Source organism: Scomber scombrus, chromosome 8, assembly GCF_963691925.1.
Source record: "Scomber scombrus chromosome 8, fScoSco1.1, whole genome shotgun sequence".
Taxonomy (NCBI): Eukaryota; Metazoa; Chordata; class Actinopteri; order Scombriformes; family Scombridae; genus Scomber; species Scomber scombrus.
Genome location: NC_084977.1, coordinates 22,454,594 through 22,467,743, shown reverse-complemented (window position 1 = coordinate 22,467,743; position 13,150 = coordinate 22,454,594). Strand labels below are relative to the sequence as shown.

Genomic DNA, 13,150 nt, shown 5'->3' with positions numbered 1-13,150 from the left:
TCTCCCTCTTGCTGCCCCCGTCCTCTGCTCAATTAGCAAAGCAGCAGGTGCTCCCAGCAGCACAACAGATAAGCTTGAAGGGAAGGCTGAAGCTTTTCCCTTTCTTTTCTTTCCTTTTTTGAGATGACCTGCAAATGTGATACTTCACACCCAGAATGGGCTAGCTGTTTCCTCCACCAATTTCAGAGGTGATAATTTAACTTTTACCCCTCCATCTCTCCTTTTCCCCCCCTCCCATCTCTCTCTCACTTTCTGACTGTGTCTCTCTCTCTTTCTCTCCCACTTTCTCTCTCTTCGTGTTCTCCACCAGGTGTCCTCTCTGAAGAGCAAGCTGAAGAAGCAGTCAACAGCAACAGGAAGTGGTGTGGCGAGGGCCTTCCTGAGAGCACAGGCCGCTCTGTTTGGATCCTACCGAGATGCTCTCAGATATAGACCTGTAAGGCTCCATTTCCATTAATCACTACTTTTCATCCTGTGGAACAACATTCTTTGTCATATTATTGCCCTTATATACTTAAATCAGTTTAAGGACACTCTACATGATTGGATGCAATGGAACCCAGAGTGAGATGCATCCAGTATTTGAGCTAACCTTATTTAGATCATCACACCCAAATTACAAATTACAAAGAAACATATTTACCCATTGCTTTCTGGTGGTATTTGTTTTATCTGTACAGGTTTTGAAATATCTGTATTTCGGCCTACATCCCAGTGCGATAAATGAAATTGTGATTTTGTTTGTGCTGCTCACACAATTTTATAATTTAATTTAATGTTTTGTAGAAACATATCTTTCTAGAAACCATTCAACCCCTTGTTTCATGGCAGAGGCAGACATTTCAGATGAGGATTTCTCAAAATTCAAGAAAATTAAAACAAAACTCACCACAGCAGTTTATGAAATTCACAAACAGGAATTATGGCATTTTTAAAATAATCCAACAGAAATGTAAAGCCCACAGACTTGTTTAGCATTTTCATTCACAAGCAGAGGTGTCACAGGCATGAATATAATGTATGTTTGCTCTTCAGAATGTGTAGCAAGCTGTAGTGATCTTAGTTTGGGTGAAGTGATTCAAATTTCAGTCTGGTTAGACTGGGGCAGTTTTGACTGAAGGTAAAAGGTGTGTTTTCAGATGGAGTTCTGAGCTAAGGTGGGCCTGTCTGAGGCAGTGAAATGTCAGAGGAGCTGAAAAGAGTCAGGACGTTCCCTTTGAAGATCCCTTATAGCCACCTTTGGTGTTTTACTCTCCTTTACTAAGCCCTCCTAACATTTCTTTTTCTGGATCTTTTCTGCTTATCAAGTCTGAGTCAGGGCAGAGCAAACTACAGCATGTCCTGTTTGTCAAATAGCGAAGCCTTTGTTCCTTTGGCTTTGAGATTAATTGGACTTTGTGGACTCCCGGAGTCAAGATGCTACATTATTGATGCTGTCTCTCTTTTCTCTGTATACAGACAGTATACGAACAAACTGCCTCCCCTCTGACACAAGCACTGAGACTCAGTATATGTGTGTGTTTGTGTACGTGTGCACAGCATGCAATAATTTCTTAGTTCACTCAAGCTCTCAATGTTTTCTTTTAGACGGGCTCTGTATAAAAGCCTTGGAGTTAACATACATGCACACGCATAAGCATGCACATGAAGATGGTGATAAACCCCACGTTCTGATATTTGTGGGGTATCACTTTGCTCATTGTTCTGAGCTGAGGAAAAGATCTTCCTAGACAGTGCTGATCCGAGCGCTGTGGTTCACGGGCCCATATGTCTTGACAGAAGGAGGGGTGTGGATGCTTGGTGGGAGTCTTGCTGAGCTGTAAATGAAACAATACTGGAAAATGATAATGAGTTGAAAAGCAATCAGCTGATTAGAACAGCATTTCTTAGGTCATCAGTTTCAGTGCACGTCTATGTTCCCCCAGGTGCTTCTCACCAGCTCAGAGCAGCACTCATGTCTGGAAAAAGAACCTGAAATAGCAATTCAAATTAGTTTTCACCACCATTGATGAAGCCAAGCTGGGTAGGTGGGTGTGCATATTCCAACATTGCGTTCTCTGTACTATTTAGGGTAAGAATTAGCAGAAGTTCTACTCAACCAGGCATGTAACCAGTTCAAAGCATCCAATCAGATGTGAGAACTCTGGGTGTGGGAGGTCGGGGTGCCATCACATGTTTGAAAGTTTTATAGACAGATTTAGATGCCAAACCTAACACAGTGCATGCTCTTGTGTACTGCATATAACACATATAATCTGTGCACAAACAGTACAGTACTAGTCACACTCAAGTACATGCAAGTCTATACTGAAATGCAACTAAAATCAGCTCAATAAAGTTGTAATTTAAGTAAAAGAAATAACTACAGATAACTACAGAATATTTAGAATTACAGTCCCTGTTCTTTAATGGAAAGGAGCTGCTCCTGGCCTTTTTAAATGAAAAGCTTGTATTTTATTTAAAATTTTCAGTCCATGTGTTACAATATTAAAATAATAATTTACATTATTTAAAATCAGCATACATACTGTACATGTGCATTTATAAATTCAAGTGCTCAATTTTCCAGTCAGTATATCCATGATACACAATACAATATTAACATGGCAGTACTACAGTGGCTCTAGGAGGAAGTTAACAAGTAACAGGACCCTTGCCTTAAGAAAGGCTATAAACCCATAGCTGTTTCTGTAAAATGGGCTTGAGTTATATTGTGTTCATGCCTTGTAAGTACTGCTACAGCTTTATTGACTTAATTCAGTTAAAGGTGCAGTATGTAGAATTTACTGGCATTTAGCAGAACTGATTTGGCCAAAATTGAATATAATATTCATAATTATGTTTTAATGCATAGTCCCATGAAAATAAGAATCATTGTGTTTTAGTTACCTTAGAATGAGCCCTTGATGTTGACACAGAGAGTGGGTCCTCTTCCACAGAGGCTGCCATTTCGTGGCCACTCTAGGCTCTCCTACAGGCGTCGAAGGGGAGAGGTATTCAGTTGGTTACTATCTGCAACCTCACCGCTGGATGCCACTAAATTTTACACATTCGACCTTTAAGTCATTGTTTTTTGTACTTGAACAGGATGTTAATGTCATCTTTACTGTGCTAGCTGACGCTGGCGACCCTGTTAAAATATTTATAATTAGGAGTGTAAGCTCTGTAAGCTGAATGGTTGCTGTGTGAGCCACATAACTGCAATGTCACTGGTTTGACTCCAGCAAGGAACCTTTGTTGCATGTTGTACCCATCTGTCTCGTGTTTTCCTGTCTTTCCTGTCTTCCACTTCACTGCCCACTTTCCAATAAAGGCAAAAATAAAAAAATATTACAATTTATGCTGCTGTCTTCCTTATAAAGGAGCCCATGTTCTGAGATTCCTGTACTAGCAGCAGCAGTTGGCATTCAGTACAGGCCTGTATGAACCAAAGGATTTTGTTGGATACTGATGTGTACACAGACCAAGTCTTAAAGTTGCCTTGGAAAGTTTTTTTTTAGTAGCAGTTAGTTGTTAGTCTCAGCATGCTATTCAGTTTTGCTAGCTGCAGTATGGTCTGAGGCTGTAGCAGCCAGATGGAGACTGGATAGATGATTGAACTACAACTGAAGCTACTTTCAACTCTGGCTTTTACGAGAGAATACGCCTTAAAAACTTTAAGTGATGTAAGGGGAGCAGTATTCCTGTGATGTAATTTGGGCCACGGGTATCATCCACCCATGCCTGAATGGGGTTAGTCTCCAGTGTTGTTAAGTTGTTTTTATGTGCCACACTGTGCTAAGAGCCAGAAACAGACAAAGCATATTGTTTTACACCAAAAGAAATTAGAGCATCGTTGAAATATGTGAGAATTATGTTAATTATGAGAAAGCATGAATTGGAAATAACCGTGGGGCTGCGTGTGATTGGCCTGCAGTGGTTCTGTTGTCACCCTCCGTGTCTATAGCTCACAGGCCAACAGACATGATGTAAGAAATAGTAATAATGTGCTAATGTGCTCATGTGGAGTACTGTGGAGTTTACTGGGACACTGTCTTCTGGTCTGGGGGAGATCGGGTGCGCTCTGCCAGGGGAACTGTTTTAAAGGGGACTGTTTCTTTTTACTTTACTTTTCCTCCTTTTTTCCTTCTTCCTCTTTCCTTCCTGTCCCCTTTTTAGACTTTTCTGTTTTCAGGCCCACTTAGTTCACTAATGAAGACATCTGTTGAAATAGTTACTTATTAGGGAAGAGTTTTTACAGGGCATAATGATAATAGACACTGTGTGAATTACTTAGTTGATTATCATATTATAAACAACATTGTTTAGTTTAGACCCCCTGCTATTCAAGGCACCAACCGCATCTGCCTTCATTCCTGGTGCACATTTCTGAACTAAGTAAACATGGTTAAAAACAGATTGGTGCAAAGAAGAGTGAGCCAAAATGAATTAATATCAATTGTTCATTTTAATTTTTGCTAATATTGTCTCTGTGGACTCCTCAGGGAGAGCCGATCACATTCTGTGAGGAGAGCTTTGCAAACCATCGTTCGAGCACCATGAGGAACTTCCTGTCCATGGCTGTCAATCTGCAGCTCTTCAAACAGGTACAAACAGCTGTGTGTGTGTGTGTGTGTGTGTGTGCGTGTGTGCGTGTGTGCGTGTGTGCGTGTGTGCGTGTGTGCGTGCGTGCGTGCGTGCGTGCATGTGAGAGATAGAGAGAGAGATTATGTGTGTGTCATTGTTTTCTTTTAACCACATTTAATACTAATTTTGGCACAGTGTAACCAGCAGAACTGATTTCATACTTCAAAATAGGTAAATTCTAGACATGATATTCAATCTTCTGTGTAAAAACAGGACCTTTACTGATCCTCAGATCATAATTATAGTTGGCTAAACATCTCCTGTCACTTACATGGGTAAATTGACAGATGCACAGCTCTGTTCAGCAAGCTATAGGAAAGCACAAATAGAAAAAGATGACTGAGTGCTTCCTTGGCAGGTTACTCTGTCCTCTTCCATCACTGTCAGTTCACTTTTAAGGATTTTATTTTTTTGGAAGAGATCTTTTATTTAGAACAGTGAAAGTCCTCATTTTTACAGATGAAAGTTGTCTGTCTACACTTTTTGTGCTCAGCAAACTGTCGGCTTGGTAAAGTTAGCATTTAGTATCTTGACAGTTGAGTTGTTCAGAGTGAGGAAAAAATGGAGAAAAGAGAAGCCTGGTGTTATAGAGGGTTATTGACCCCTAGTAAATGTTTACTGTTACTCTGCACACACATTTTAATGTGTTTCTGTTTGCTCAATTTTTCCTGATGCACAAACACAACCATGACAAGTTAGGCCCTTAAAAGCATTTACAGTATAAAGATACATCAAGATTGTGTTATCTTAAGCCTCTTTCGCAAATAGTTCACAGTAAATTACTGCAATAATCTTCACACATGCAGCTACATTCAGGAACATTTCCGTCTTGCATCTTTTCACACAAACCAAGTCAATGCTAGAATATATGGGGCCCGGGACAAGTCATCAGTCAGTCAATCAATCAATCAATCAGTCAATCAATCTTTATTTATATCGCGACAAATCACAACAAAAGTCATCTCAAGGCACTTTGCATATAGAGTAGGTCTAGACCGTACTCTTTAATTTAATTTAATTTAAATTAAATTAAAGTCATGCAACACTTAAGGATGCCAACCGTTCTGTGCGAACTGAGAGGAGCTCTCTTATTTCTGAGTTTGTCCGATTTCCAGCCATTCTTAAAGCTTATTTGAAAACCAAAAGTAGTTGTATTGCTTGTTAGTTATCAAATCACTCGCGAAAGCACTGGCAAGGCAACCATAAACCAGTCGTAGATTCAAATACATCATCAGCTCAGTCTTGTGATTGGTTCAGTCGCTCCACGTGAAAGCGTCTTTCGTCAGACACACGTAACCCTTTATATGCTTGATGCTGCAATGTTACTGCTTTCATTCACAACACAGCCATACTTTTTTTGCCCTGAAATGTTGCTAGGTGTTGAGGTGGGAAATTGGCGGTACATATTTCCCTGAATATCGATCACTGCTCCCCTTCACACATGACCCCATGCAGGAAATGTTCCTGAACATTTCAGGGACAGACTCCATATGTGAAAAGGGCTTTATTAGCATGTATGTACAAGCCTGTAAAGCAAAATATGTGACCAGAATTTCAATTCAGTCTAAATTGAAAATTCACCACTGGCAGATATTGTGAAGTCCTCTATGGTCATGTGTGTATTTATGTGCATGTACAGTATGTGTGTGAGCAGGTATCGTTTATTCATGTGTGGTTACAGGAGTTTTCCTTACAATCACTCATGTATACTTAAAATGTTTTTCTCCCAAATACCTTAGCTGTACTAAACTTAGCTGAGCCAACTGGGAAGACACCTCAGGCTCAGAAGAAAATGTCCTCTCACCACTTGAATTTTTCTTTGTGCTCTCTGACCCATGACAGTAGTGTGATTTACCCCCGAGAGTACAGCACAGCGGCCCTCAATCAGCCTTTTGTTTCTCTGGACACTCTGCCCCGTCTATAATTTTCCCAGGGAGAGCAGATAGAGAGCAGCAGTTCAAAGCATCCTCCCGGCTGGCTCCTGCCTCAGTGGTAGCATTGGGAAACAGACCCTTATCTTTTCTCTAGAACGGGGGATGAGGTGAGCTTATCTCCTCCACTCCTCTTTCTTCTGGAGTGAGTGAGGCCAGCGGTCTGCCCGAGCTCTGCTCTGGCCATGACCCATATCCGCTCACAAACACGCAAATCAACTTGTTTGACCACACACATACACATATAAATGAATAAGTACTAGCTGAATAAGTACAAGCTGAGGATGCTTGGATATTTTCCAGTAGCTCTGCTTATTTTTCTCTTATTGATTGTTTGTTTACTGTACCAACTGTTATTATCATCTGTTTATTCTATCATGTGCTATATCTCTAATCCAATGTATGGTCTTTATTGTCAGTCAGTTACTCATTATATATAGACCTGTAAGAAAGACTGCTTAAAATCGACATCTAAAATAGACCATTAAGTAGAACACTAAAAAGTTATCTTTAGTTGATTTTTTTGTTTTCCCTGTTCTCCAGCTAAAGTGAACAGTTTGTTCTTTATTTCACAAAGGGATTGTTGATACAGGGAAACCTCAGGGTGACATAGATGCCACTTATGAGCAGGGTTATTCAATTATCAAGTAACCAATCATCAGTGACTGAAACAATATGTAATAGAATATGTTAAATGATGATGTTCATTAGTCCAGTTGCAAATAATGGGCAAGGTGTGGGACTTCTCACTGTCAGCTCTATGTTTGCACCACTTGGTTAAATATGAGCCAAATTCAAACCATATTGTTGTGGCTGGGAGACCACTACACACATTACTGCACGCTGAAGCACACATAATGTTGAGGCGTTACCTGAGTTTAAGGTGTTACCATCATAGCAGGAAATTGCTTTTCTACAGGTACATTATGTTGTGACTGAGGTTTTTTTTTTTTTCTCATAAAGCAAGCTTTTGCTCTGTGATCAGCTAATTACAGTTTTATAAGGAAACAGTGTGGAGTTGTTGATGCAAATTCAGCAAATATTAGATACTAAGAAAGCTAAATGACCTACTGTAGTGGTACTGTAGTGAATCATGTGTCTAGGTTACAAGAAGTAGAAACAGAAGCCATTTCATCTCATGTCTCTATGAAATATAGATGCTGAATCAACCCTAAATATATACCCACCTCTTAATATGCCAGTTTCACACGCTAAAACACATCTGTTCCTGAAGTCTTTGCTCTGCTCAGTCCATCAGCCAATCTCAGTTCAGGCCAGAACAAGTGGGAGAAATCTCCCCAAAGAATGCAGGGGAAAGCCTGTTGACATTAACCTGCTTCCTATCAACCATCCTCAGCTCCTACACACTTAAACACTCACACACTGCCATGTGTGTATTGTGCCAGCGGAGACTGATTCAATAAACTGTCCTCCTCTTATTGACAAAACTAAGCTACACAGTTTTATTGAGTCTGTAGGGGGCACTCATAAATGATTTACTACCAGGAGCCTTTGTTGACAATATACGTTCTATCAATCAATAATTATCCATCGTTCTCAGTGTACATAAATGTGATTAGTCAGCCATTTTCCAAAGAGGGAAGTTGTGTCCTTCATAACCAAATAATTCAATTTAAAGACTGACTATGTTGTTGCTTCATCTACATAGTCAGGGTCCACAAGACCCCATATCATTGCATTTATAGTGATGAATGACAGATAAAACTAGCTGCCACCACTATGGCCAAAGAGGAAGCAAATATACAAATGCCTTAAAATGCAATAATACTAATGACTGCTTGACACTGGCTCCAAAAAGCTTTTATCATAGAGAACGCAGTTCAGTAAATTGCATTCTCTCTCTTATTTTGCAAAGTCAGTTTTTTCATGGAGCATAATGGTTTGAGCACCTAATTGACGTACTCTGATACATATCTTGGTAGAGATTTGGTTTAGGTTTTATTAAACTGTGTCTCAGCATATCCAGTGTACATAGTGTTTGCCACTTACTCCCCAGGCTTTGTCCCTTTTGGCCAAATTTGGACTTCCAGCTGCCATTAGCTAGCAGAAATGGTGGCAAGCTGCAGACCCAAAACCAACCTTGAGAACCTCTCCTTTAGAAAACCATTGACTACTTCATTAACTGTACACTATAACTGAATTTCTAAAGTTTATGGACCAAAATTCTCAGGTTGAAATAATAAATTAAATTTCCTTTAGGATCCATATGTACAGTATATCGCCACAAATGATCCCCTGTAGAGACCTAATCCCAATTTCTGGCTCCATGGTTCGAGAGTTTAAATAAGTGTAGACCACTGTGACCGGCTTGTGAATGAGTTGGTATGCTGGTAGCCAGATGGGATAACTCTCCCTCTCTACTGTCTACAGCTACAACAAAAACAGGAAACAAGATGACATGTAGGCATGAAGAGATGGAACAGAATTTGCATCCAAGAGTGGAACTCAGTGTGCCTGAATCTGCACTGCATGTTTTGACTTGACTTAATTTACACATATAGTTTGGCTGAATGTTCATAGACAAAATGTTTTACTGGGTTCACAAACACTGACAAAGAATTATTTAATAATAATCTATTTTTTGTTTGGGTGAAGGTAATCCTGATTTGGCCCTAACCTGAAATATTTTTTTTGTTTCTTTGAGAGTTTATCTTTCTATTTAATGTGGACTAACTCTCCAAACAAAGAAATTTAGCCATTGTGTTGTATGTTTTGTGTATGTGCTCTTCTGTGCACGAGTGATTGTTGTTTAAGTGTTGGTGTGCATGTGTGGCGATCACAGTCTGCCATTGTTGAGTAATGTCTAATTAAGGCCCACAGTGAGGCAGGTAATCTGATCGGGGTGTGTGCAGGGAGATGGTGGGGGGGGGATAAGTGTGGAGGCTTTGGCTTGGTGATGATTTGGGTTGATTATCTGCACTAATTGGGCAAGCCAAGTAGCAGAGCAGTGGTTGGAGCCTGCAGGCTCACCTCTCATTAAAATGATCTAATGATGAGTTTCCAGCTCTTCTGACCAGAGGAGTGGGTGACTGTGTCGGTCGCTAGTTAGCAGGCTGTCCCTTAGGACATGCACACTAAAACAACCTACATTGTTGTTACACTTCGGACACACTTGCAGAGGTGGGAGTAGGGTTGTCACAGTTAAATATGATCCGACAATATGTTTATGTCACAGAAAAGTGTACCACTATTTGTTGTTTAAAAAATACAGTGCTTGAAAGGTAGGAGGTGTTGGTTATTAATTAAAGCATTAATCAGTCAAAATAAATTACAGCTTCATTTCCACACCTTTATTTCCCTTTTATATACTAATTATTTTAGTGACACTATTGCTAATTGTTGGCTGCTTTTCCCTCCTACCTTTACCTTTACATAAAACCTACAAAGGCCGAAAAGTTAGATCTTCATCTAAAGTTCAGAGGTATTTCTCACACTTTAATGCTTAAAGAATGCTGTTATTTTATCGTGTATGTTTATGTCAATTTACACGTGTGTTTACTTTTAGTTGTGTAACATATTTATGCACATTTGTGTGCTTTGGTGAAATGTGTAGCTGTAGCTGTCTTGGCTGTTAGGCCCATATTTATGAGATGGAGTTTTATGCGCTCCATGTTACAAAGGGAGGAAATGAAACTTCCTCATGTCTCAGACAGTGTGCAGCATGTAGTCTGCTGCCCTAATCCCTCACCTGCTCCACATTACCAAATCCCCATTACCTGCAAACCACCTAATCTTGGGATGTAGTTTCCGTCAGGTAGGATTAATAACACCCACTGTTGCCTGAGTGTTTGAATCTATCTTTGTGTGTGTGTGTGTGTGTGTGTGTGTGTGTGTGTGTGTGTGTGTGTGTGTGTGTGTGTGTGTGTGTGTGTGTGTGTGTGTGTGTGTGTGTGTGTGTGTGTGTGTGTGTGTGTGTGTGTGTGTGTGTGTGTGTGTGTGTGTGTGTGTGTGTGTAAGTCTGTTTAAGTATGTCCACCTTCTCCCCCACCTCCCCTCTTTAATAAGCAAGTTGTAATTTATGGTTGTAGTTCATCGACGGACGGCTGGCCAAATTGAACGCAGGCCGCGGCTTCACCGACGTGTTTGAAGAAGAGATCACAGAGGGGGGCTTCTGTGGAAGTGAGTAGTGCCAGACCTGTTCATCAATTAGTCAGATTATATTCATTTGCCATATTTCATGCAAAAGGAAGAAGGTATTGTGCTAAAGTAAGACGTAAAAAGAGTGAACAGAACAAAGCTTATTAAAGTCATAAAAATCAAAACAGAAGACATTCAAAACCTTTCAATGGCCACTTAAAACCTAGTCTCAAAAAATAACAAAGAAGGCAAAACAAAAATAATAAATTAATGAGAAGGATTAACAATCATATACTGAATACATTTATAATATCTGAATTTAAAAACATTTCTGGTGCTCAGCTGCCCATTGGTTGAGTCATCTGAAGAAGTGAACTCAAATGCCACCACGTAAGGCCCTTGTACTAATGCACTGATGAACTGTATTGGTTTTGAAAGATTAGAATTTAATTATTATAAAAGACAACATCAAATTGTGTGCTTTGAAGTGGGTCATTTCTAAAATTAGTGTCAGGCATCACCTTTCATTGTGAATTGGTTCAATTTGTTATATTTGACACGCATCCACAATGTCATCTGTTACAAAAATCCTCTAATGGTGATAAAAAGGTAGTAAATCTGGTTGGATATGGCAAAAGAAGGCTGATGAAAGAATTAATAATGTTTTGTCAGCAATGAGTGTCATAACAGGTGGAAACTGTGCACGAGACATCAGAAGTTTGAGTGTGAACGAAATCCCACAGGACCGCTCAGACAAATTATGTCATTTTGATCGTAACACTTCAGGCTTGAGTTGTATTTACATGAAGAAAAAAAGCCATCAAACTGTACCAGCTAAACACTCATCATATTAGTGAGCTTATCAATTATAATCCTGACCCAAACCTATGCTGTCATCTGTAATTCTATTCTCTAAATGAGAGCAGGCCCTGAAAACTGAAAATATCACAACTGTTATACAGTCCTCCATTCTGCACTTACAATTCCTCTATTTCCAAGTATTAGTACTAATTTTACAATTAACAGTTAATGTTTCTTATTTTGTTATTACAAAGGGACAAAAGAAGAAAACATCTTTAAATGTTACAAGTTCTACAGAAAAGAGATACAATCAATCCAGAGATATGACAGAGCTTTCATTTTATTCATCAGCGTTAGACACTTGACTTGTCTAAAATTTGAAATGTTCAATAATGTGTCTGTCCTTGCTATAGGACTGTGTCACAGTGTAATATACATAGTTAGCTTTGCTTTGCAATGTTAATACAGTGATATTGAGCGCAAAATGATTAATTCATATTCCCTGTGTTTTATACATCATTTCAGGTAATTCAAGGTCTTATCAGCAATGGATGCACACTGTAAAGGTATTCACAGAATGTCCCGGTATCATAACTAAATGCTTTTATCTGTGGCTTTTTTTATGTTTCACTCATTTTATTCCCGAGTTATATTTAATTGAAAGCGTGATTGACATGACTAAGTGTTTGAAGTCCTGGTGTTGCCTTTGGAGTGAAGGCCTGCATGAATGTACAGATCCAGCTCGAGTGCAGTTTGGTGTGTGAAGCGGCGCGTGCAGCAGGACAGTAGAGACAGACGGGGAGGGAGACAGGAGTGATTTGACGTGACAAGACGTCCTCCGACATGACATGTTGATCTGGCAGCAAGCACAGGCGTTACTTCGTTGAACCGACCCAAGAACATAGATCTCTCCCTCCTTCCTCATCTCCTTCTGTCTCCTTCCTCCTCTCTGTTTCCTCCCTATCTATCTCTCTCTCTTTCTCTCTCTCTCTCTCTCTCTCTCTCTCTCTCTCTCTCTCTCTCTCTCTCTCTCTCTCTCTCTCTCTCTCTCTCTCTCTCTCTCTCCCTCTCTCTTTTCATCTCTGTCACAGACCCCCCTCTGTCTTTCTTTCTTTCTTACTCACTGAGTATCTCTTCCTCACCCTCCCTCTCCCCCCACCCTCCCTCTCCCCCCCCACCCCACCCCCCGCCGTCAGCTAAGGCTGAATTAGTTCTCTAGAGTGCTCTTCAAAGGTTTGTTAAAGTTCACATTTCCTGACTGACAGGGATCTATAAGAGAGGCCTTCACCTCGGCCCCTCTCCTCCTCTCTCTCTGCCGACTTCTGAAATGCTGTCTGCCATTTACTCTGTTTAGCCGTTTAGCCGACGCTTTGTGCTTCCACTAAAGACCAAACAGAGAGAAAAAGAGTGAGACGCCAAAGGAACTAGGATAGATGTAGTAACTCGGAGAGAAAAGAAGACAGACACAGAGAGATATTGGGTACCATAATGTCAGTCTGCAGAGCTCAAAGTAGAAATCAATCACGCACAGTCCCCTCCGTCGCTGTTTTAGCCTGCTTCTAAATAAAAACCTCCTGAATGCCATGAATCATGCAGTTTATCATGGCTTAGCGATAAGATACTTTGTCTGGTGTCACCACTATTTTACTGAAGTTGTATTACAATACTATTTGCAGCTGCAGAGGGAGTTAGGT

At 40.2% G+C, this 13,150-nt stretch overlaps 1 protein-coding gene across 7 annotated transcripts in view; it reads left to right on the top strand.

Annotated features, from left to right (window-relative positions):
* dennd1b (DENN/MADD domain containing 1B) overlaps positions 1–13,150 on the top strand; it is a 105,468-nt gene that overhangs the window by 75,062 nt on the left and 17,256 nt on the right. For all 7 annotated transcript variants that reach the window (XR_009925414.1, XR_009925413.1, XR_009925412.1 and 4 more), the window contains 4 exons: positions 311–436; positions 4,485–4,586; positions 10,607–10,697; positions 11,982–12,022. Coding sequence is in view for 4 of the 7 variants with exons in the window: in XM_062423868.1 (XP_062279852.1) it covers positions 311–436; positions 4,485–4,586; positions 10,607–10,697; positions 11,982–12,022 (360 nt within the window). In the remaining 3 variants the exon portion in view is untranslated. The remainder of the gene's footprint in view (positions 1–310; positions 437–4,484; positions 4,587–10,606; positions 10,698–11,981; positions 12,023–13,150) is intronic.